Below are 22,896 nucleotides of genomic sequence, written 5' to 3' on the forward strand. Positions count from 1 at the left end.
AGGATGATTTATAGTATTTTGCTTTGACTCTTAAATCACCTTGTATTCCTAGGATAAATTCACCTTACTTGTTACGTAGCTGCTAAAAAAATAGCAAACCCAGGCTCTTGAGTTAGACTGCCTAGGTCTAGGCTGGGCACCATGGCTCACGCCTATAATCCTAGCAGTCTGGAGGCCAAGGAGGGAAGATCATTTGAGGTTAGGTGTTCAAGACCACCTTGAGCAAGAGCAAGACCCTATCTCCACAAAAAATTGAAAAAATTAGCCGGGCGTGGTGGTGTGTGCTTGTAGTCTCAGTTACTCAGTAGACTGAAGCAAGAGGATGGCTTGAGCCTAGGAGTTTGAGATTGCTATGAGCTAGGCTGATGCCACAGCACTCTATCCCAAGCAACAGAGCAAGATTGTCTCAAAAAAAAAAAAAAAAAAAAAAAAAATATATATATATATATATATATATATATATATATATATATATACCCTATCTCATTTCAGTCCTTTGAAATATTTTGAGGCTTGGTTTATAGGCTAGTATATAGTAATTTATTAATGGTCAATGTGTTCTTGAAACAGATGTGTAGGTGTCTTAGTCTACTTGGGTTGCTATAACAAAATATCATAAACTGGGTGGCTTATAAACAACAGAGATTTGTTTCCCACAGTTCTGGAGGATGGAAAGTACAAGATCAAGGCACCAGCAGATTTGGTGTCTGGTGAGGGCCCATTTCCTTGTTCATAGATGATGCCTTCTCACTGTGTCCTCAAATGATAGAAGGGGAGAATGAGCTCTTTTGGGCCTATTTTATAACAGCACTAATCCCATTCATGAGGGCTCTTCCCTCATGACCTCATCACCTTCCAAAATGCCCCACTTCCTAATACCATCATACAGAGAGTTAGGATTTCAATGTATGCATTTGGTGGGGGGAACATGGACATTCAGGCCATAGAAGTGTAACAGAGGTAAAGGTCTGAAAAAGGGCAAAATATTTTATGATTTGCTTCTTTAAACACCCCCCCCCCCGCCTCGCCTTTTTGGGAATTAAAACCTGCATTCCTGCCCAAGGCCAGTAATCAAAGGGGTAGACAAATATTCTTTGCTGTTTGTTTTCTAGTATCATAAACCACAAGGGATGGCTCTATAGAATTGTCTGGGCAAAGATCACAATATCATCTTCATTGGAGAGACAAGATCCACCAAAACCACCAACTTTAGTTGAACAAGAGCCTGAAGCCTCAATATGTGACACTGGTCACATAGACCTGCACTCAGCCACAGAAACCCACCCTCCTTTAAAAAGCTCTGTATTTCTGCTTAAAGGCAGGATGGTGGTCTTTGAGACGATAGTCTGCCACTCTCCTCATTTGCCGACAAATTAATAAATTTCTCTTTTCTTTTCTTCAAACCACTTGTCCTCATTCTTCATTTTACTGATTCAGCCTCAGGGACAAGTACTGAAACTTTGGAAATAGCAGTAAGTATTGGGTACAGTATATTGTATATATCCATTAAATCAAGCTGATTAATCTTACTGTTCAAGTATTATCTATTTTTCTGATGTTTTTGTCTGTTTTTATTTCTCCAACAATTACCTTCTTATTTTATGCTTTTTATTTGTTCTTAAAAGGTCTGTTTCTTTTTCTCTCCATTCTTGCCTTCTTCTGAATTAATAGTATTTTGTCATCCCATTTCTCCTCCTCTACTGATTTAGAAATGAACACCGCTTGATTATATTTTTGTGGTGTCTAAAATTGGAATGTAAGTATTTTACTTTGGATCCCACTAAGCACTGGTGAGGGAATGGGGATGTGAGAAAGAGAAAGAAAGAAAGCCAAAACAGGGTGAATTATGTGGGCCAACTGGGGTTCAGTCCTTCTGGGGACCTCTGGGAGGATACGTAGAACATTTTTCAGAATTGTCCTATCGGAAGAACAAGGAAGCTGACATGATTTTTTATCAGTGCTGATCTGTCACATGTTGAGGGACTGAGGGCTGCTGCATTAACTCCCTGGCCTGTTCTACATAGAAGCTGAACATACTCCTGCAACCAGATAAAGGCTTCAGGCAGAGAATCTAAGGTGCTTAGTAGAAAAATGTTGGCAAATTTATAATGTATAGTTAACTTTTCAAAGTCTAAAAATAATGTATGCTTTTACTCTCCATGGACAATACAAAGATCCAGAACACTCTAACCCCATGTATTCCAAGCCTGAAACTTACAGGCTATTGTTATTATGCATTTTTATTCCATATTGCTTATTTTTAATCACACATGACATTATTTTTTTTATGTCTATTAGAATCACCCACATATTAGCCTCCTTAGCTATTTTTCATTCCTTCTTGCATCTTGGACCTTTTATGGGGATTCACATTCCTTCTGTCTGAAATATGTCATTTAGGATTTCCTTTAGAGAGGACCTACTAGTAGCAAACCTTTAGTTTTTGTCTGCTAATTTCTTTATTTTGTCCCAATTCTTGAAAGAATTTTTCTGGTTATAGAATTCTAAGTTAATAGTTACTTTGTTTTAGCACCTTGACAATGTTCTTTTGTCTTCTGGCTTCCTTTGTTTTCCTGAAAAGTGAGCTCTTAGTGTAACTGCCACTTGTGAAGGCCATCTGGGTTTTTTCTCTAGATGTTTTTAACATCTTCTCATAGTCTTTGGTGTTGCGGTTTTATCAGTAAAATGCCTAGGACTGAATTGTTTTTCACATATCTTGCTTAGGATTCCCTGGACTTCTAAATGTCATCCTTCATAGAATTGTTACAAGGATTAAATGTGTTAGTATGTGTAAAGCACATAAAACAGTACCTGCACAAAATAAGGGCTCAGTAAACCTTACCTTTTATTGATTTCATGTATTGATGTCTGTACCAGTTATTAATTCATTGCTTCATAGCTCTAACCCACCTTTTGATATTGTGTGATGTGAGAGCTACTCTATGTCTCTTAGCTTTCTCTTATATTTTCCATTTCTCTTTTTCCATCTGCCACATATTGGATAATTTTCTTAGCTCATCCTCCAATTACAAATTGGGAAAATTTACAAACTGGACTTTGCTAACACAATTCTCCTTTGCCATCTGCCTCTATGTTAGATTCTACCAATAAGGGATTCTGAAGAGGCATGCAAAGTTGGAGGAGGAGGAAGAGACTTACTATTTTCTGGGTCTTTCCCCCTGAGGTCTGGCTGTGGGCTTGTGATTCTGTGAGCAGTCTCTAGCAATGGTTATCTTCATCACACTAGTGACTCAGAGCATGGCTAGTCCCTCAGTGCCAGGGCATTTCCTGGGTTCCTTAGGTGGCCAGCATTCCTGCAGCAGCTGTGCTTTCTCATCAGAGATTTTTTTGACACTCAGCACTGTGGGCTCATCCTCTAAGTTTCTAAGTCTTCCCTGGTTTCTGTGTTCTATCAGCCCTAGTGACTTTCTGCATTTGCCACCTCTTAGAGTCCTCCTTTATCCTCTTAGTAGTTAACCACTTTTTACTTAGTTAATAATTCTTTATATTAAATTTTATATTAAAAATTTTCAGCTAAAATTACTGATGTGATTTCTGACTCCTGACTGGATTCAAACTAATAGAGTATTTTTTTTATCAGTTCTGGAAAGTTCTTTATTTTATGTCTTCAAATATTAGTCTGATCCATTCTATCTCTCCTCTCCATCAAGAACTCCAACTTGACTTATTTTAGACTTTTCTACTCCATACTCTACATCTATACTCCTTTCTCTTTCATTTTTTCCGTTTCTCTTTCTCCTCTGTTACATTTTGGATAATTTCTTTTAGCTTATCTTCCAATTTGCAAATCCTTTCAATTATGTCTAACATTCTATTAAACTCCTCTGCTGCTGATATATTAATATACAAAACGTTTTGTATCTATGTCTCCATTTAGCATTTTTAGTGGCTTTCAAGAAGAAGGTATGTCTTGACAGCTAATCAGATATATTACTAGAAACTGGTATGTTAATATGTGGAAACTTTTTCCAACAAATGTAAGCAATGCTGGTGTTTATACTTTTAGTTTGTGTAGTATATTCTAGCAACAGATTCGATCTAGTACCTCTGGAGTCTAGAGTGTGGTATTTTGGAAGAAAGTGCCCTACTATGTTGATTTTTGTACCCTAAGTATTGTAGCAGTATTTTCTCATGAGGTCATGGTCTGGGATAATGAACCAAATGCATAACCAGCAGACTAAATCAGAAGAGCAGCCACCAGTGAACCAAAGTACCAGACTACGCGGAAATAGCATGCTTCCTCCTCTCTTTCTTTCTTCTTGCCCTTTTGTTTCTTCCTTCATATGTGTATTTGTATATTCATAATTATAACAAACATTTCCATAAGAGTGAGTAGAGGGCCATTACAAGGGAGCAGATTTCTTTTCTTTTCTTTTTTCTTTTTTTTTTTTTTGAGACAGAGCCTCGCTTTGTTGCCCAGGCTAGAGTGAGTGCTGTGGCATCAGCCTAGTTCACAGCAACCTCAAACTCCTGGCCTCAAGCGATCCTTCTGCCTCAGCCTCCCGAGTAGCTGGGACTACAGGCATGCGCCACCATGCCCAGCTAATTTTTTCTATATATATTAGTTGGCCAATTAATTTCTTTCTATTTATAGTAGAGACGAGATCTTGCTCTTGCTCAGGCTGGTTTTGAACTCCAGACCTCGAGCAATCCACCCGCCTCGGCCTCCCAGAGTGCTAGGATTACAGGCGTGAGCCAGCGCGTCCAGCCAAGGGAGCAGATTTCTATCTCTAGTAAAATCTGATTCTGACTATAAATCTTGAGAGCTTCTGGAAAGGGTGGGGAAAAAAATCAATGATGGGGTAAGGGGCATAGGGTATAATATCAAGATCACATCTAAACTATATAACCACTGTTTCTACAGTGTCCTGGTAAATCGACCCATGAGTGAGAATAGGGCATATTTCCCAGGGTAAGGATTCAATATAAGGGAAGCTATAATTTAAATTTCTCATTACTTTAAATTGAACAGTAAAATAGATACTATTATCCTCATTTTATCTACCAAAAATGAGGCTTAGGAGTCTCAACAGTTAGTTTTTCTAACTTCCTGTTCTACACATTGTCGATGGCAAACCAGGATAACATCTTGGGTCTTTTGCCTTTCTGGATGCTTTCTTCTGTGCTGCATTACTGGGGCAGTCGGTGGAAGCTGGAAGTGTCCATAGGGCAGCAGCAGTGCCCCCAGGTCACTTCACGAAGACATCTTGCTTTGATTGTACATCCTTCAAGTCTGCAAATTGACTTTGTAAGATCCAACAGTTGCAGTAGTCTGGGACAATTTGCCTGCCCCATCTAAAACTTCTTGTGATAGGCGGTTGGTAATACCATGCAGATTTCCTTTACTCTCCCTACCCTATTGCAGTACCACTTAGCAGGCAAGTTCAGGTGCAGAAGCCACCACTTGGAATGGCCAGAATGGAGTCATGTGCGGTGAATGAGCAAAAGATGAAGCCAGTTTGCAGAGAATAGAGGCCTCTAACCCTCTAAAGAGAAGCAAAAGCAAATAGAGAAAAAGAAAGATAAATAAGCTCCCTAACTATATTTTGGTTCATGAGACCCACTTAGATGCCTTGAAATTTGTTTCCATTATAGTCTCCTATTAATAACTACCTTTTTACATGGGATTCTTTGAGTGTGTTCCTGTGCCTGTAACCCAATGGGCTCTTGCTAAGTCATCATTCACGGAATACAGGGCACTCACTACAACTGCATTTTATGCAATATGACAACAGTCAATCAACCAACCAATGTTTTAAACACCTACTAGGTGGACCAACCATGAAGTAGAGTAGGGGATATAAAAAGAACTGACCTATAGTCCTTAATCTCAAGGAGATAGTGATTTAGTTTATCACATATGTGAAATTTAGTTTGGGAAGAAAAATGGACACAGACAAAAAACCAGGAGCAAATAGATCACACCACAAAATCAAGCTCTCGGCTAGGCGGAATGAATTGTAAGGGCAATATGAGTTCAAAGAAAGGGATTTAAAGAATTCTTAAACGAGGTCCAGGCTTAAAGTTCACTTTGAAGGAACTGTCAGGGTCTTGGTTAACTGAAAGGAGCGGGGAGTCTTGGGGAGGAGGCGCTTGCCAAGGGTTGAGCTATGGCAGAGCTGGGCGAAGCTGCAGAGGCGTGGGGCAGGACAGAAGAACTGTCGGAGCTTGAGCAGAGGGTTTCAGGATTGTTGGCTGGACTAGACTCTACAGAAAGCCTGGTCCAGGTGTTTTAAATTACTCTTTCCAGACTTCATCTGAGATTCCTTCTTTAGCCAACATTCCTTAGCCCTGAACACATTTCCTGTCCTCATCTTTCCCTTCTTTTCTTTTCTTCCTTTTACTTGCTTAAATGTAAACCATTCTTTGTGACTGTCTTTCCTGGAGGGAATCACTGCAAGAATGAGAAGACTGACTGATGGTGCTGTTGGGAGATGGTGTGTCTCTCTGAGCTGAGGGGTTCTTCTATGATGAGTTAAATAATTTTCCTGATGAGCCCAAGTGATTCCTGCTGTCTGCAGTCCTGGCATCTGACCTTCACCTCTTGGCTGAGCATTGCATACAGGTCGTGGCAACTCCCTCTACTACCCACCCCTTTCTCCTAGGCTCTCTTCCCCAGGAATTTCATCACTTCCCAGAACAGCCAGGAATATTTGTGGTCTATTTCTCTCGGTTAGTGTTTAACCAAACATCTGTTATAAGGGGTGGGCTGCTGAACTTATGGAAAGAGGATTGCTAGCCTGAAACTCAGGCAGACAACTTCTGCGGGGTGGGGAGAGAGGGAAGGAGGGCTGGAGGCCAGTGGCACAGAAGGGAGACACAATGGAATCTGGCTTCACCTCCAAGGACACTTATCTAAGCCATTTTAACCCTCGAGATTACCTAGAGAAATATTACAGCTTTGGGTCCAGACACACTGCAGAAAACCAGATTCTCAGGCATCTTCTGAAAAATCTTTTCAAGATATTCTGCCTAGGTAAGTGTCTGTCTGTGTGTCTCCCCTCTAAATATAAGCCATGTAGAGAGGGTCACAGGGCACGACCGGGTTTGTGTGTAGTCCTGGTTATTTGCCAGCCCTTTTGGCATCACCCATTTATTTAACTAAGATAAAAACCAAGGCTGGTTTAGCTATTTCACAGTTCACAAAATGCTTTTATATCCATTATCTCATTTGGTTACGTAAAAGGGAAACTAGAGGACCCAAGTGTTGTCCTTGAGTCTGCATTGATTCACTAGGTGACTTGAGAGAGCCTTTTAACCTCAATGGACCACTTAAAAAATGGAGATTCTAATACAGTACTATTCAGATCCCAGCTCAAGAGAATGTTGTGAATATGCATGAGATCAAGACCTCCCAATATATGAAGAACTGGGTGCTTTTTGGAGAAAGACATTACATAAACTAATTTTTTTTAAAAAAAATTAACTTTCCCTGAAAGTATTCCTTAGTAGTTTCTACGTTCTGTGTGTAACAGCCTTTCTGGATCACTAGTCTATACACCAGATGTAGATCTTTTTTCTTTCTCCTAGACCTGAAAATAGCCCCACAACATGCCTCCACCCTGGATTGGGGAATGGAAAATGAAAAGATGGTTTCTTTTTCTCTCTTCGACTTTTCGTTTCATGCACGTTCGAGGTTTTTTCGAACTGAGGGGCTTTATTTAATTCAAGTGAGCCATTTTTAGTATTTTTGGTATTTGTGTTTTCTTTGATATACACTTCTGTATCACTGTGATGTAAATTACAGGGGTTTTTTTTTTAAAGATGTTTTTTAAAAAATATTTTGAAGCAAGAGTTTTAAGTAGAGCAGTGGTCTGTTTTGGGGGTCTCCAGCCCAATCCCAGTAAAGAAAATGTAAACTGAGCTCTTCCCACCCTGCTACAATGCCTGGTGCCCCTCCCTCATCGCCCCCTCCTACCCAGATGGCGTGAAGGGAGACCTCCTGATTGACATCGGCTCCGGCCCCACCATCTATCAGCTCCTCTCCGCCTGCGAGTCCTTCAAGGAGATCATCGTCTCGGACTACACGGACCAGAACCTGCAGGAGCTGGAGAAGTGGCTGAAGAAGGAGCCAGAGGCTTTCGACTGGTCCCCAGTGGTGACCTACGTGTGCGATCTCGAAGGAAACAGGTAGAGAAACTGGTGTCTGCTTCTTGGCTTTCTGAGGGTACCTGAGTGACAGTTGACAGTTGACAATAAAAGTATGTATTTCTGAAATTAACATATCTCAACATTTGTTAGGAAAGGGCTGTGATTTCCTAGCAAGATAATCTCCCTCAAGAAATGAGCGCTAACACTTTGGGGGGCATGATTAACCAGCATTCATTCATTCAGCAAACCTATATTGAGCACCCATGATGCACCAAGGTACTAGCCACTGGGGTAACGCAGCGAACAAACCAGAGGAAGGCCCTTCTCTCCTAGAACTCACATCAGGAAAGGCAAGCGAGCGCCAGATCATTTAGGACTTTCTAGGCCAAGTTAAAGATTGCATACGTCAAGTGTAACGGGAAGACATCAGAGGTACAACCAGGAGGGTGATCAGACCCAGTTTACATGACAAAGACCTCCCTGGCTGCTGTGTGCCGAATGGATTAGAGGGGTTTACAACAGAGCAAGAGATGCAGAAAGGAGACTAATTTAGATCCAGGTGAGAGATGATGGTGACTTGGACAATGATGATGGAGAGAAGTAGATGGTTTTAAGATTGATTTTTGAGCTAGAATGAATAATAGTTGATAATGATTAGTCATGGGGAGTGAGGATAGATAAATGTCAAGGATGACCCTCATGTTCCTGAGCTTGAACAACAGGAAAATTGAGGTACCATTCCTGAATCCCAGGGATCAAGATAAAATCAGGAGGATTTAGCATCTTCCTAAAGAAGATGTCTCTTCCACTCTCTTCTGGAAGTAATGGTCCATTCATTTCTCTGTAATTGCACTTGTAATGGATGCCCATCAATTTGCTAGCTTTTATTTCTAAGAGTCAGTTTCTCCTCTGAAACTAACTCTAATGTCTGCTTTTATTTCTTTAACCTCCTGTTTTCTTTTAATGGTCTACTGACTGCTGGTGTATTTCTTCCTCTCAAGGTTATTAGGAATATTCTAACTTTATATTTATTTTCTTACATATTGTTGATACACTGTCTTATTGGTAGTAACATGTTTTGTCAAATGTAAGTTATCAACGGGACTCATTGGTGGCACAATGCTTTATAAAATAGTAGTATAAATAAACTAGCGGTGGTTTTTTTTTCACAGTTAAGATTTTTGTTATCATCCAGAGTTGCTTAATTTCCACTGGATTTACACTGATCTTTTATCCCTATTATCAGACATAATAAGTCTTGAAATCAGGTAGTGTAAGTCTTCCAACTTGGTTTTTTTCAAGATTATTTTTGGCAATTGTAGTGTCATTATATTTTGATATAAACTTCAGAACAATCTTGTCAATCTCTCAAAAAAAACCAAAAAAAAAAAAAACAGCCTGCTGAGACTTAAAATGGGATTTCTTTGAATTTACAGATCAATTTAGGAGAATGGGCATGTTAAATCTCCAGTCTATGAATGTGGTTTATCTCTTCATTTATTTAGGACTTCTTTAATTTCTCTCACCAATGTTTTATAGTTCTCATATTTTGCATATGTTTTGTTAAAATTTTTCCTAAGTGTTTCATGTCTTTAATGCCATTGTTAATTGTATTTTTGAAATTTCATTTTCATTTCATTTTATTAATTTCATTTTTATTCTATTTGGTAGTATATTAAAATACGATTGATTTTTATATATTGGCCTTATGTCCTATGACTTTACTGACTTCACAAACTAATTTTAGTAGGTTTTCTGTAGATTGCCTAGGGTTTTCTATGTACACTATTATATCATCTGCAAATAAAAGATTTTTGAGAGGGTTCAGTGGCTCACATCTGTAATCCTAGCACTCTGGGCTGCCAAGGTTGGAGGATCACTTAAGGTCAGGAGTTTGAGACCAGCCTGAGCAACAGCAACACCTGTCTCTACTACAAATAGAAAAAATTAGCCGGATGTGGTAGCATGTGCCTGTAGTCCCAGCTACTCAGGAGGCCGAGGCAGGAGGATTGCTTGAGCCCAGGAGTTTGAGGCTGCAGTGAGCTATGATGCCACCATTGCACTGTAACCTGGGTGACAGAGTGAGACTGTCTAAAATTAAAAAAGAAAGAAAAAGAGGCCAGGTGCGGTGGCTCACGCCTGTAATCCTAGCTCTCTGGGAGGCCGAGGCGGGCGGATTGCTCGAGGTCAGGAGTTCCAAACCAGCCTGAGCAAGAACGAGACCCCGTCTCTACTATAAATAGAAAGAAATTAATTGGCCAACTAATATATACAAAAAATTAGCTGGGCATGGTGGCGAATGCCTGTAGTCCCAGCTACTTGGGAGGCTGAGGCAGGAGGATTGCTTGAGTCAGGAGTTTGAGGTTGCTGTGAGCTAGGCTGATGCCACAGCACTCACTCTAGCCTGGGCAACAAAGCGAGACTCTGTCTCAAAAAAAAAAAAAAAAGAAAAGAAAAAGAAAAAGGAAGGAAGGAAGGAAGGAAGGAAGGAAGGAAGGAAGGAAGGAAGGAAGGAAGGAAGGAAGGAAGGAAGGAAGGAAGGAAGGAAGGAAGGAAGGAAAGAAAGAAATTTATGCTTTGTATTCCTAACCTCTTCAAAGTTTTTGTATTTTTTGTTTTTTTGTTTTTTTGACTAAATGAAAGCATCACTCTTCAAAGTTTTTAATCAAATGTTGAATGTTGTCAAATATTTTGCATTTCTTGAGATGGTCATATGATTTTTCTCTTTTATTCTGAAAGTGTGAATTATATTGGATAATTTTGAATGTTAAGCCAAACTGGCAAAACCCCTTGGTCATGAAGCATTGTTCTTTTTATATATTGCTAGATGTGATTTGCTAATATTTTGTTTAGGATTTTTACATCTATATTTATGAGGGACATTGAATTATATTTTTCTTTTCTTATAATGTGCTTGGTAGGTTTTGATACCAGAGTAATGCTAAAGTCATTAAATAAGTTGAGTGTGATTTCTCCCCCTCTATTTTCTGAAAGAATTTGCATATTATTAGTATTATTTCCATCTTAAATGACTGATAGAATTCATTTGGACTTGAGGATATTTTTCATGTTTAGAAAGGTGTTTTTTAATTAGAATAGCATTTTTTTAATGGCTACTTGAATTTTTTGTTTCTTTTTGTGTGTGTTTTGGTAAGTAGTATTTTTCAAAGAGTTTGTCCCTTTCATCCTGGTTGTCAAGTTTGCTGGTGTAAAGATTTTTTACAATATCCTTTTAATACCCTTTTATGACTGTAGGATCTGTAGTGATCTCCTCTCTTTCATTCTTGATATTAGCAATTTGTCTTCTTTTTTTAAAAATCTTGATCAACTTTGCTAGAGATTGAGCAGTTTTATTAATCTTTTCAAAGAACCAACTTTTGGCTTTGTTGATTTTTCTTTATTTTCTGTCCATTTTCTACCTTCTTGGTTTCCGTTATTTGCTAAATTTTCTTTCTTCCATGTACTTTAATTTTAATTCTTTTTCTAGTTTCTTTTTAATTTTTTTCTAGCTTTCTAAAATTTCTTATTTTTTAATTCTTTCTCTAGCTTCTTAAGATGTAAGCTTAGATAATTGATTTCACATATTTCTTTCTTCTAATGTAGGCATTTAGAACTGCAAATTTTCTTCAGCACTGTTTAACTACATCCCATGATTTTTGCATGTTGTACTTTTATTATTATCCAATTCAGCATATTTTCTCTCTTTTTTTGTAATTTCTGTTTTGACCATAAATTATTTAGAATGCTGTTAACTTCCAAAAATTTGGGGATGTTTTTAGATATCTTACTGCTATTGGTTTCTAATTAAATTTTGTTGTAGTCAGAGATTTATTCTGTGGCCTAGCATATATTCTGTCTTGCTGAATATTATATGTGCTTTCTACATTGAAAAAAATGTACATTGTCCAATTGCAGATATCGTTTCTATACATACCAATTAAATCAGGTAGATTGATAGTATCGCTCAAATTTTCTACATCCTTACTGATTGTTTCCTTATTTAGTCTATCAATTACTGAGAGAGAAGTGTTAACATCTCAAACTCTGATTGTTGATTTATCCCTTGCTTCCCATGTTCTGTTAACATTTGCTTTATGTACTTTGAGGCTTGTTATTAGCTCTGTTATATACCTTTTTAGGATTGTTATGTCTTCTTGGTGAATTGACCATTTTATGATTACGAAATCTCTCCCTTTACCTCTAGTAATACACTTTGTCTTGAAGTCTACATTTGCAGATGTTAATATAGCCACATCAGCCTTCCTATGCCTGGTGTTTGTGCTGTGTGGTAGGCAGCCTTCCAGACTCTCCCAATAATCTCTGTCTCACCCTGGTGTAATCCCCTCTCCTAGGATATCCATTGGATTTAGTTACTCAATTCTGACAAATTTGGCAGAGTGCAGCATAGTGATGGAACATCACTTCTCAGATTAAGTTTTAAAAGACTACAGCACCACTATGCACCTGTTACAATGGCCAGAATCCAGAACACAGACAACACCAAATGCTGGAGAGGATGTGGAGCAATAAGAAACTCTCATTTATTGCTAAAGGGATAGCAGTTAGTTCCTTAAAAAAACTCAACACACTTTTACCATTCAATCCGGCAATTTCACTCTGATATTTACTCCCAAACGTTGAAAATTTATGTCTATATGAAAAGCTCTGCACAGATGTTTATAACAGCCTTATTCATAATTGCCCCAAATTGGAAGCATCCAAGCTGCCTTTCAGTAGGTGAATGAATGAATGAACTGCAGTACATCCAGACAATGGACTATTATTCAGTGCTTTAGAGAAAAAAAAAGAAGAAGAAGAAGGGCTATCAAGCCAGGATATGAAGGAAACTTAAATTCATATTACTAAGTGAAATAAGCCAATCTGAAAATTCTCCATACTGTATGATTCCAACAGTATGATATTCTGGAAAAGGCAAAACTATGGAGGCAGTAAAAAGATCAGTGGTTGCCAGGGGTTTGGAGGAGGAAAGGAGGCATAGGTGGAGCACAGAGGATTTTTAGGGCACTGGGACTACTCCGTGTGACACTATAATAGAGAACACACATCAATATGCATTTGTCCAAACCCATAAACTGTACAATACCAGGAGTGAATCTTAATGTAAACTATGGACTTTGGGTGATAATAATGTGCCAATGTAGGCCTTCTGCTCAATTTTGCAGTGAACCCGATACTACTGGAAAAAATAAAATTGATTAAAAAAAAAAACTATAGCTTTTTAATTCTCTCTACTCTCACGCACTTGTCCTGAGGAGTAAGCTTGGAAACAAATTTCTCTCCAGTTGAGCCTTCAGATGAGCCTGAATACTTGACCAATGCTCCGTGTGCAACTTCCTGAGAGACTGCATTAGCACTCAGCTAATCTGTACCCAGATTTCTGACCCACAGAAACTGTGAGATAAATGTTTGTAATTTTAAGCTGCTAAATTTGGGGGATAATTTGTTCTGCAGCCATAGATAACTAAATTACATGATGTATCTATATATCTCTTCCCACTCTTTTGTTTTCCTACCACCTGTGTTTTTACACTTTATTTATTGTTTTTGCAAATAGTATATAGTAGGTATTGCTTTTTAATCCAGACTGACAATTTCTACTTTTTAACTAGATTGTTTAGTCCATTTACATTTAATGTAATTACTGATATTATATAGTTGAGTTTAAATCTATCATCTTGGTATGTTTCCTATTCATTCTATCTGATTGTTGTTCATCTGTGTCTTCCTTCCTGCTTCCTCTTGGTGAATGGAGTAATTTTTACTATTGCATTTAGTATAAGTGTACATATTTTTAGCATTTTTTTATCTCCTCTATTAATCTCTTCTGTGTTTTGTGTGAGTTTGTGTGATTTTTCTAGAAATTACAATAAGCATCCTTAACATGTCTCTCACCTCGGGGACAATGTAAGTCATTACAATAGTGTAATTTCTTTAACCACCCTTCTGCCCTTTATGATCTTGTTGTCACATATTTTATTCCTATGTATAGTATAACACTACATTTTATTATTTTGCTTTCAAACAGTCAGTAGTGTTTTTATTTAGTTTTATTTTTAATTATGATAAAAATTTACCATATTAACTATTTTTAAGTGTACAGCTCAGAAACGTTAAGCATAGTCACACAAATCAGTAGTGTTTTAAGCAATGTATATAACAATATATATTCAACATGAGGAATTTGGACTGAATATTTGTGTCCCCTCCAAATTCCTATGCTTAAATCCTAACCCCCAGTGTGATGGTATTAGGAGGCAGGGACTCTAGGAGATAATTACAAGAGGGTAAAGCCCTAACGGATGGGATGAGGGCTCTTATAAAAGAGACCCCAGAGAGCTCTCTAGCTCTCTTTCTGCCATGCAAAGATGCAATGAAAAGTCAGCTCTCTGCAACCCAGAAGAGTGTCCTCACCAGAGCCTGACCATGCTGGCATCCTGATCTTAGACTTCCAGAGTCCAGAACTGTGAGAAATACGCGTCTATTGTCTTTAAGCTACCCAGTCTATAGCATTCTATTTTAGGAGCCCAAACTGGCTAGTATTATTTATATATATATAAAATCTTTTTTAATTACCCACATATCTTTCTTGTCTAGTATTCTTTACTTCTTTCTGCAGCTCTACGCTTGTGTCTGGCATGATTTTTCTTCCCCCAAAGAACTTTTTTAATATTTCTTATAAGGCAGGTCTGCTGGAGACAAATTCTCTTAACTCAACAAGTCAGACAAGAATCAGTAAATTTTTTTTCTTTCTGATAATTTGAGGAATTTAGCAATTTTTGATGCCCAAAGTCTCTCTGGCATCTTTCATCCTGTATTTATTATTATAATCTGAAATTGTTAAATTCAAACATTTTAACTGAAAATATAATTTTTATATTTTCTTTCAAGATCAGTTTGGACATTTGCTTTTGTTTTGTAATCATATTTATAATTACTTGGACATATTCTATGCTCATTTTATACAACTTTTCTAGTTGTTGAGTTTTTAATTTTGATTCATCTCTTAATCAACTGAATAGGTCTTCAAATAATATTTTCAAGAAGAACACTTAGTGACATATTTTCTAACTCCATGCATATATAAGAATGTATTTTTGTTGGCCTTACACATTAAAAATATCATAAAATTGTTTAATATTGCTTACATATTGAGTCATTTCTTTGGCATTTAGGAAGAAGTTGAGAGAGGCTATTTTCATATGCTATTTTAATCTTTAAACCCTTTACTCAGAATTTTATGCAGGCTATAGCCTTCAAAGTAAAGATATATTCTTAGAAATAAAAATAATTTGATACTTCTTTTTTCTGTTGACTATGTGATTCCACAGAATGAAATTGATATTAACTAGAAAACAAAAAACTACTGCTATGAGGATGTGGACAATATCCAAAATTATTCAATAAATAAGAAATTTTCCAGGATTTGTACAATTTCAGGGAAAGTTTATAAAAAACACAAGTCCTCCGTCATTGTTAGACAGCATACCTCTCCAAAGTCCAGATCGTATGTCAAGAAGGTTTTCAAGACGTTGTTCTCAATTTCCCTAGCCGTCACAGGCCTTTCCATCTCATTCAAAAATAAACCCTTCCAATCTACCAGGATACTAAAAGCATTACTTATCTCATGCCCGAATTGTCAGCTTGGAACAATTGGCTCTTGAGACAGTGGCCCTTCTCAATTGCTCTGTTAGAATAAGGAACTGTATTCTTGGCAGTAAATTTCTGCATTCTTACCCTTATCCTTGTGCTAGATCCTGTGGCTTTAACTATTTTAAGAACGATAGCGATCCCCATTCAACTTACATCATTCTTGCATCTTCAAGTAACTCTATCAACCTACAACCTATTTTCCCCAAGATGATTTCTTCTTTATCTGAAGCTCTTTCTTGTGCTGATGGCTGCCAAAGATATCATGAGCTCTCTCCTGCTCCTCTGCCTTCACAGTGTGACTCATGCATTTAAACACCACTCATTTTTAGAACTCTCCAAAAAGTTGTAAGGCATCAGTACCAAATCCTTGCCTCCATGCTGTTCATTTATGAAGTCAGAAAGTCAAACGCTAAGATATAACTACTCAAGCTTCTAACATGAGCAGAGGAAAATGTAGAAATTGTAGAGAGAATGTAGAATTGTAGAGAGAAAATGTAGAGATAGCATTCATTAACTTCCAGCCCCACGAATGTGGAACATATGGCTTGGACTTGTGGCCCCCAGACTAGTGGCTTTGACATCATGTGACATCACCTTTCAGAAATGCAGACTCCTGGGCCCCCCTGGGGTGTCTAGAACAGGGCTTCCTGCCAGGTGTGCCGGGGCACACAGGTGGGTGGGAATGAGTTACAGATGTGCTGTTCCAGCTGTTCTTCTTGGCCTTCTGGACAGCCAGGTGAGACCTGGAGAGACTGGAGCCCCTCCTAGTTGCCTCTGTAGAGAGCAGCTCCTTTACTTAACCTCAGCATACCCAAAGAGAAGAACACTTGGGTACCTGTCGAGGTAGGTGGCAGTTCTCTGAAGTAAATGCTCTCTGCACTAAGATCTCCGTATCTATTTAAAAAGATGTTTGTATGTTGTCCAAAAATAGATGCAATTGTGCCAAATGTGTTCCACAAACTAATCAACCACCTCTGGATTTTCATGGCTTGCAAAAGGATATTGATATTCTTTCTCAAATTCAAGCTCTTGATGATCATGATGATGGTTTCAGTGATGCCTAGGAAGTTTTTGCCTTTTATAAGGACGTCTCTCTCATAAATAGGTGTGCTCACTGTGTTATCTCTCGGGGAAAATTAACAGGGCAGGTTTAGATACCCTCAACTAGCCATTTCCTTCAAATTGTAAATATTTCTACTCATATATCTCAATGCACTTCACACTTTGTCCAAAAGAGAACTATGATCTACTCCAGATTGGCTTCATTTCTGGTACTTGTACCTTGAATGGTTTAATTAATTGGACAAGCCAGGACCCTAGAAGTCAATCTCGTCATCTCCCTCTCTGTCACGTTCCATGTCTGATCTAGCACCAAGTTCTGCCCATTTTACTTCCTGAATTCCTCTCCAACCAGCATCTTTCTTCCAGTGTTTACCATCACCTGGTCCAAGCTACCCTCCTCTCTCCTAAATGACCTCCCCTGACCCTGACTCAATGCTTTTCCACTCTGCAGCCCAAGTGATCATCTCAAAATGTCAATTGGATCACGTCACTCCCATCCTTATCATTCCTTAATAACTTCCCATGGCTTTCAGGATAAAAAGCAAAATTCCTAACATGGGCCACAAAGCCCTGCCTAGTCCGGCACCTGCTGACCTGTTCGCCTCACCCTGCAGCCACATTGGATCTCTCCTCTCCAGGAGAGGATTACAGGCAAGACTGTAATCTCCATGAGGATGGGGTCTGTTTCTCATTTGTTCATCCTGTGTCTCTAGTGCCCAGCACACTTCCTATCACATAACAGAGGTTCACAACATATTTGTAAGGCAAATCAATGAATGCAATTTGCTTTTCAGACTCTTCCTCCTAGGAGGCCTATCACCTGATTCAGGTGTGGTCTGCACCAGAGGTTTACCAGTGATTATTCCTTGCTCTTAACAATTCTTACAGTGACATCCAGGCTTGTTTAGCCTCGATTTCCTTGACATGTTTTGATGGTTCTCTTTCAGGAGGGCCTGCAGGAACCTCAGGGGATGGGGCTTGGGGGAAATGAGTGCAGCTGGAAAAAGCTTGTCTGGGAGCTTCTGAGCCACCACCTGCCTTGCCCAGACAGGGCCGGAGGGGCCGCCTCTCAATCCCAGGCTAATTACCTGGAACATGGGAAGGCCTTCTCACAGAGCCTTCTTCCCAGCACCCCTCCTCTTACTCTTTCATTCCTCCCCTTGCTCCCCACATCCCTCAGGCTTTTATACATAGCATATTTACAGAGGAAATTGCTGCCTTTTCTTGAATAGTGGTTCATTTGAAAGAGAAAGAGCAGATCTGTAGAACTAGAGAAATGGCCGCAGTGCTGTTCGCTCTCTGTGAAACAGCATAGCACGTTTCTGGTGTGTGTTGATTGCCCGCCCCTTGAGCCTAATCGTGAGGCCGAGTGGTCGTTGCAGGGGGCTCCTGTGAGCCCGTGTCCCTGCGGTGCACCTGCAGCCCCAGAGGGGCCCCGAGGAGCAGCCTTTGCGTAGCTGCCCTGGCAACCGAGTCCCCAGCGTTTGCTGTGCGTCCAAGGACAAGCAGGTATCTACGACAGTGGGTGTTCTGACAAATTCCCCTCTCACATTGTCACATTGTCTGTGAGCTTTCCAGACTTCACAGCGTGTCTCACAGTTTGGGAACAATTTCCGTCATCATCTGTCTGGCAAGTACTAGTTCTGTGGTAACTTGTGTCCTTAAAATAGCTTAATAGAGAAGAGGGGACAGAGGTCCATTCTGCTTCTGACGTAACCAAATACGCATTTCCAAGATGTTGCCAATGTAGAGGATCATTTTTAAACACATCCCAAAGAACACTACGTTGTCACTACTTTAGCTTTTGGCATATGGTTAAGTTACGCACATGTGCAGATAGGTTACTTAAGATTTTCTGTTCTAGATTAATTTACCTTTTCAAATCCATGTTTCTCACAGACTTCTAACATGTTGAATTATTACTTTGATTCTTAAAATGTTCTATCAAATTATTCATGTTCTATCAAGGCTGAGTGGCAGCTTTGTAACTAGTTTCCCTGCCTTTAGAATAACTAACTGTCCCAGTTTGCCCAGGACTGCAAGGGACACCCAGGATATGGGATTTTCAGTGCTAAAACCAGAAAAGTCCAAGACAAATCAGGACAATTTTTTTTTTTTTTTTTTGAGACACGGTCTCAAGCTGTTGCTTAGGCTAGAGTACAGCAGCATCATCGTAGCTCACAGCAACCTCAAACTTCTGGGCTCAAGCCATCCTCCTGCCTCAGCCCTCCAAGTAGCTGGGACTACAGGCACACGCCACCACACCTAGCTAATTTTTCTATTTTTTTGTAGAAACAGGATCTTGCTGTGTTGCACAGGCTGGTCTCAAACTTCTGGCCTCAAGTGATCCTCCTGCCTTGGCCTCCCAAAGTGCTAGGATTCCAGGCGTGGGCCACCATGCCTGGCCCAAGGACAATTTTTATTTTCCATCTAGATAGCAGTTTAGTGGTTGGTAGGAATTCCCTGAAACCAACACCCTGCTAAGCTTCTCTCTCTCTCTCTTTTAATGTAATAGCTTTTTGAGCTATAACTCACATACCATATGATTAATGTACCCATTTAAAGTGTACAATTCAATGGTTTTTAGTATGCTCACAAAGTTATGCAACTTCACCACAATTTTAGAATATTTTCACAAGTCCCAAAAGAAACCCTGTACCCATTAGCAGTCACTCTTTTTCCCCCTCAAATCACTCAGCCCTTGGCAATCACTGGTCTGCTTTCAGTCTCCACAGCTTTGCCTTTTCTGGATGTTTCACATAAATGGAATCATACAACACGTGGCCTTTTGGTTCTGGCCTTTTTCATTTAGCATAATGTCTTCAAGGTTCACCTATGTTATAACGTGTGTCAGAACCTCATTTCTTTTTGTTGCAGAATAATATTCCATTGTATGTATGTACCACATTTTGTTTATCTATTCATAAGTTGTTTATCTATTCATAAGTTGATGGACATTTGGATTGTTTTTGCCTCTTGGCTATTTATGAACATTCATATACAGGTTTTTGTGTGGATATATGTTTTTCATTTCTCTTGAGTACATACTTCAATGGAACTCTTGGGTCATGTGGTCACTCTATGCTTAACTTTTTGAGGAACTTCCAGACTGTCTTCCAAATTAGCTGGACTATTTTACATTCTCCCCAGCAGGGTATGTAGGCTCCAGTTTATGCACATTCTTGCCAACATTTGTTATTACCTGTCTTCTTTTTATTATAGCCATCCTGGTGGATCTGAAGTGGTAGCTCATGGTTTTGATTTGCATTTCTCTGATGGCCAGTGATGTTGAGCATCTTTTCATACGCTTATTGCTAAGCCTCTTAAATGGAAAATTGTAGCAAACATAAAGGGTGTTTGCAAATAACCGATCATATGCACCCGGCTTAAGATTTTAGCTGACTATTTAAATTAGATGCCCCCAGCTAATTTCCACTATCTCACATCATTCGACCTGGAGGTAAATCTGCAAGTTTTATTTAAACCATTGCCTTTTCCTCCTGACCCAAAATGGCCCCAGCGTAAGTCTCTCTCTCACTTGCTCTGAGGCTGGGCCATCCTCTGCCTTGTTGCCCAGGTGGCCGTCTTCTCCTGGCATCTGAGTCTGAGGCCAGATCTGTTCCCCTTGGCTTTGCTGATTAACTTCCTCTATGGATGCGGTACCCAGTGGTCACTGCTGGGGCCTGACGCTTTGCACACACGAGGTTTCTTCCCTTTCTCTCACCTTTCAGATTTTCTTCGACTTCTTTCTCCGTTGTCTGTCCCCTCTCCAGTTGCTCTTGTGCACTCTGTGTGTCTATTTAATTTTGATCGTCTGTTAGTTTGGTCCTTCATTCCTCCCCTAACAAATTCAAATAGGATCTCAGCCACTGCACCCCAGCACCTGCCCTGGCCACCTCTTCTCCTCTCATTAGCTGATTTTCTCTCAAGAAATGCCATTGATGTGGTCCTGGCAAGGCTACCAAGAAAATGATCTCTGTCAGAAAACGTATTCTCTCCCCGCAATGCCTTTCGGAGCCTGAGAATGGAAACCTGTAGTCTTCTTCTCTCCGAGAGGGCCCTGTCCACACCTGTGGGGTAGTGACCAACAGTTTCTAGAAACATTATGGGGGCCTCACGCCTCTACTGATTAGCAACTGCTATGAATACAAAGGTCTCCGCAGCTCAAACCCATTATTACCTGCTACATATGGGTTAGACAGCCACGACCTTACAGTCTGACAGAGCAGACAAGGACGATAATCACAATAACAAATAAACCATAATAAGCCAGCCAGGTACTACACTAAGCAGCGGAGGAAGAGTGATTCCATGCAGGGCAGTCCATGGCAGAAGCAGGCAGGAAAGTATTAATATCATTATTATTATCATTTCTATGTTATAACTCACTTTACAAAGCGCTTTAACCCAGCTCAGCAAAACAGAGGGCCACAGTCAATTGCCACAAAGGTCCCTCATTTCTTCTTTCTCTATTTTCTCAATAGAGGCGGCCCCAAGGATGCACGTTTGGGGTAAAACTGCTATTTGGAGTCTAAATCTGGGCCCTGGGGCAGCAAACGTTTGCCGGGCTTGTGTTTTTCAGGGTCAAGGGGCCAGAGAAGGAGGAGAAGTTGAGGCAGGCGGTGACGCAGGTGCTGAAGTGCGACGTGACCCAGAGCCGGCCGCTGGGCGCCGTGCCCCTGCCCGCGGCCGACTGCCTGCTCAGCACGCTGTGCCTGGACGCCGCCTGCCCCGACCTCCCCAGCTACCGCACCGCGCTCCGCAACCTCGGCAGCCTGCTCAAGCCGGGGGGCTTCCTGGTGGTGGTGGACGTGCTGAAGAGCAGCTACTACATGATTGGCGAGCAGAGGTTCTCCAGCCTCTCCGTGGACCGCCAGGCGGTGGAGGCCGCGGTGAGAGAGGCCGGCTACGCGATCGAGCAGTTCGAGGTGATCTCTCAGAATTACCCGTCCACCATGGCCAACAACGAAGGACTTTTCTTCCTGGTGGGGCGGAAGCTGAGCAGGTCTGCATGACGCCTGTGATCTCAAATAAAGCAATGCCTTTGACCTGCCCTCTGCTCTTCAGTCCTTCCTTCTGTAGCTGCCACTGGTCATTGTGCCGAGTCAAGGTTAAGTGGCCGGAGCCAGACGGTTCGTCTAAGATGGGGACTGGAGTGGTCAGGCTAGGGCCAAGTCAGTGGCCGCCTATTCAGTGCTCCACTCGAGGGCTGGAGCCAGGGGACCAGTCCTGTGTTTACAAAAGAACACCTCACTCCCCTAAACATCCAGTTATGAGGGCTCAAACCCACACCTGCCTACAGAGGGGTGTCTGCAGTTATTCACTCTGAGTTTCCCGGGGGACCTTCTGCCTCCTCCTCTCCTGCAAACAAGCATCTCCTGCTCTTCAACTCTTGCCTTTCCCTGGAGAAGGTTAATACACCCCAGTCTTTGCTGGTGGGACCAGGCTGCCCGGCCATAGCCCTTCTCTGCTGGATCCACTCTGGCCTCAGAGGTCAGAAAACTGCAGTCCAGCATTTCTGTTCACCCCAGCAATCCAATTTTCTTTTTAAGCTGCAAACATCATTCCATTTTCAAATTCTCTCTCTGCCGTATATTAGCTGTTTCTCTTTAGGCAAGTTATATAACAATGTTGTGCCTCAGTTTCCTCATCTGTAAAACGAGATTAAAATAGAACTTCGTAGTAAGAGCATTAGAATGATTCGCTCCCTATATGGGACCTAGGATAATGCTTGGTACTTGATAAGCATGCAGTCGCTGTTAGCCGTAATCGTTATCATCCTACTCATCACCTCTGATAGTGGTCGCCAAACCGGCTAAGAAAAGATGTCTCCATCTCCAAGTAGCAGAGCCCAGTCGCTGTTCTGGGCTCAGGCAGCCAGGCTCTTTCCTGGCATTGCCTTCAAGAGGGCAATGTGAAATAACTCAGTTTCTATACCACCTACCACCTGTTCCTTTCTGATTTAAGAACCATGCGGCAAATGTTTATTTAGTTCCCACCTTGTGTCTTTCATGCACCAGGCACTGAGAATGCAAGTGAAACCCCCGTGTC

General features: G+C 40.4%; 1 protein-coding gene across 1 annotated transcript; it reads left to right on the forward strand.

Moving 5' to 3' along the window:
- Positions 1–6,725: 6,725 nt before the first annotated feature.
- NNMT (nicotinamide N-methyltransferase) lies at positions 6,726–21,898 on the forward strand. Its single transcript, XM_012748019.2, has 3 exons — positions 6,726–6,997; positions 7,944–8,151; positions 21,428–21,898. Exons 1-3 carry the CDS (start codon positions 6,844–6,846, stop codon positions 21,858–21,860), a joined length of 795 nt encoding a protein of 264 aa, XP_012603473.1. The 5' UTR covers positions 6,726–6,843; the 3' UTR covers positions 21,861–21,898.
- Positions 21,899–22,896: the final 998 nt, after the last annotated feature.

This window comes from Microcebus murinus, chromosome 4 (assembly GCF_040939455.1).
Source record: "Microcebus murinus isolate Inina chromosome 4, M.murinus_Inina_mat1.0, whole genome shotgun sequence".
NCBI lineage: Eukaryota > Metazoa > Chordata > Mammalia > Primates > Cheirogaleidae > Microcebus > Microcebus murinus.

Bases quoted from the DNA above. Each gene is read 5' to 3' on its own strand.
- NNMT (XM_012748019.2), top strand. From the start codon at position 6,844: ATGGAATCTGGCTTCACCTCCAAGGACACTTATCTAAGCCATTTTAAC. The intron at 6,998-7,943 runs GTAAGTGTCTGT...CCTCCTACCCAG, and splicing joins TTTCAAGATATTCTGCCTAG to ATGGCGTGAAGGGAGACCTC. The intron at 8,152-21,427 runs GTAGAGAAACTG...TGTGTTTTTCAG, and splicing joins TGCGATCTCGAAGGAAACAG to GGTCAAGGGGCCAGAGAAGG.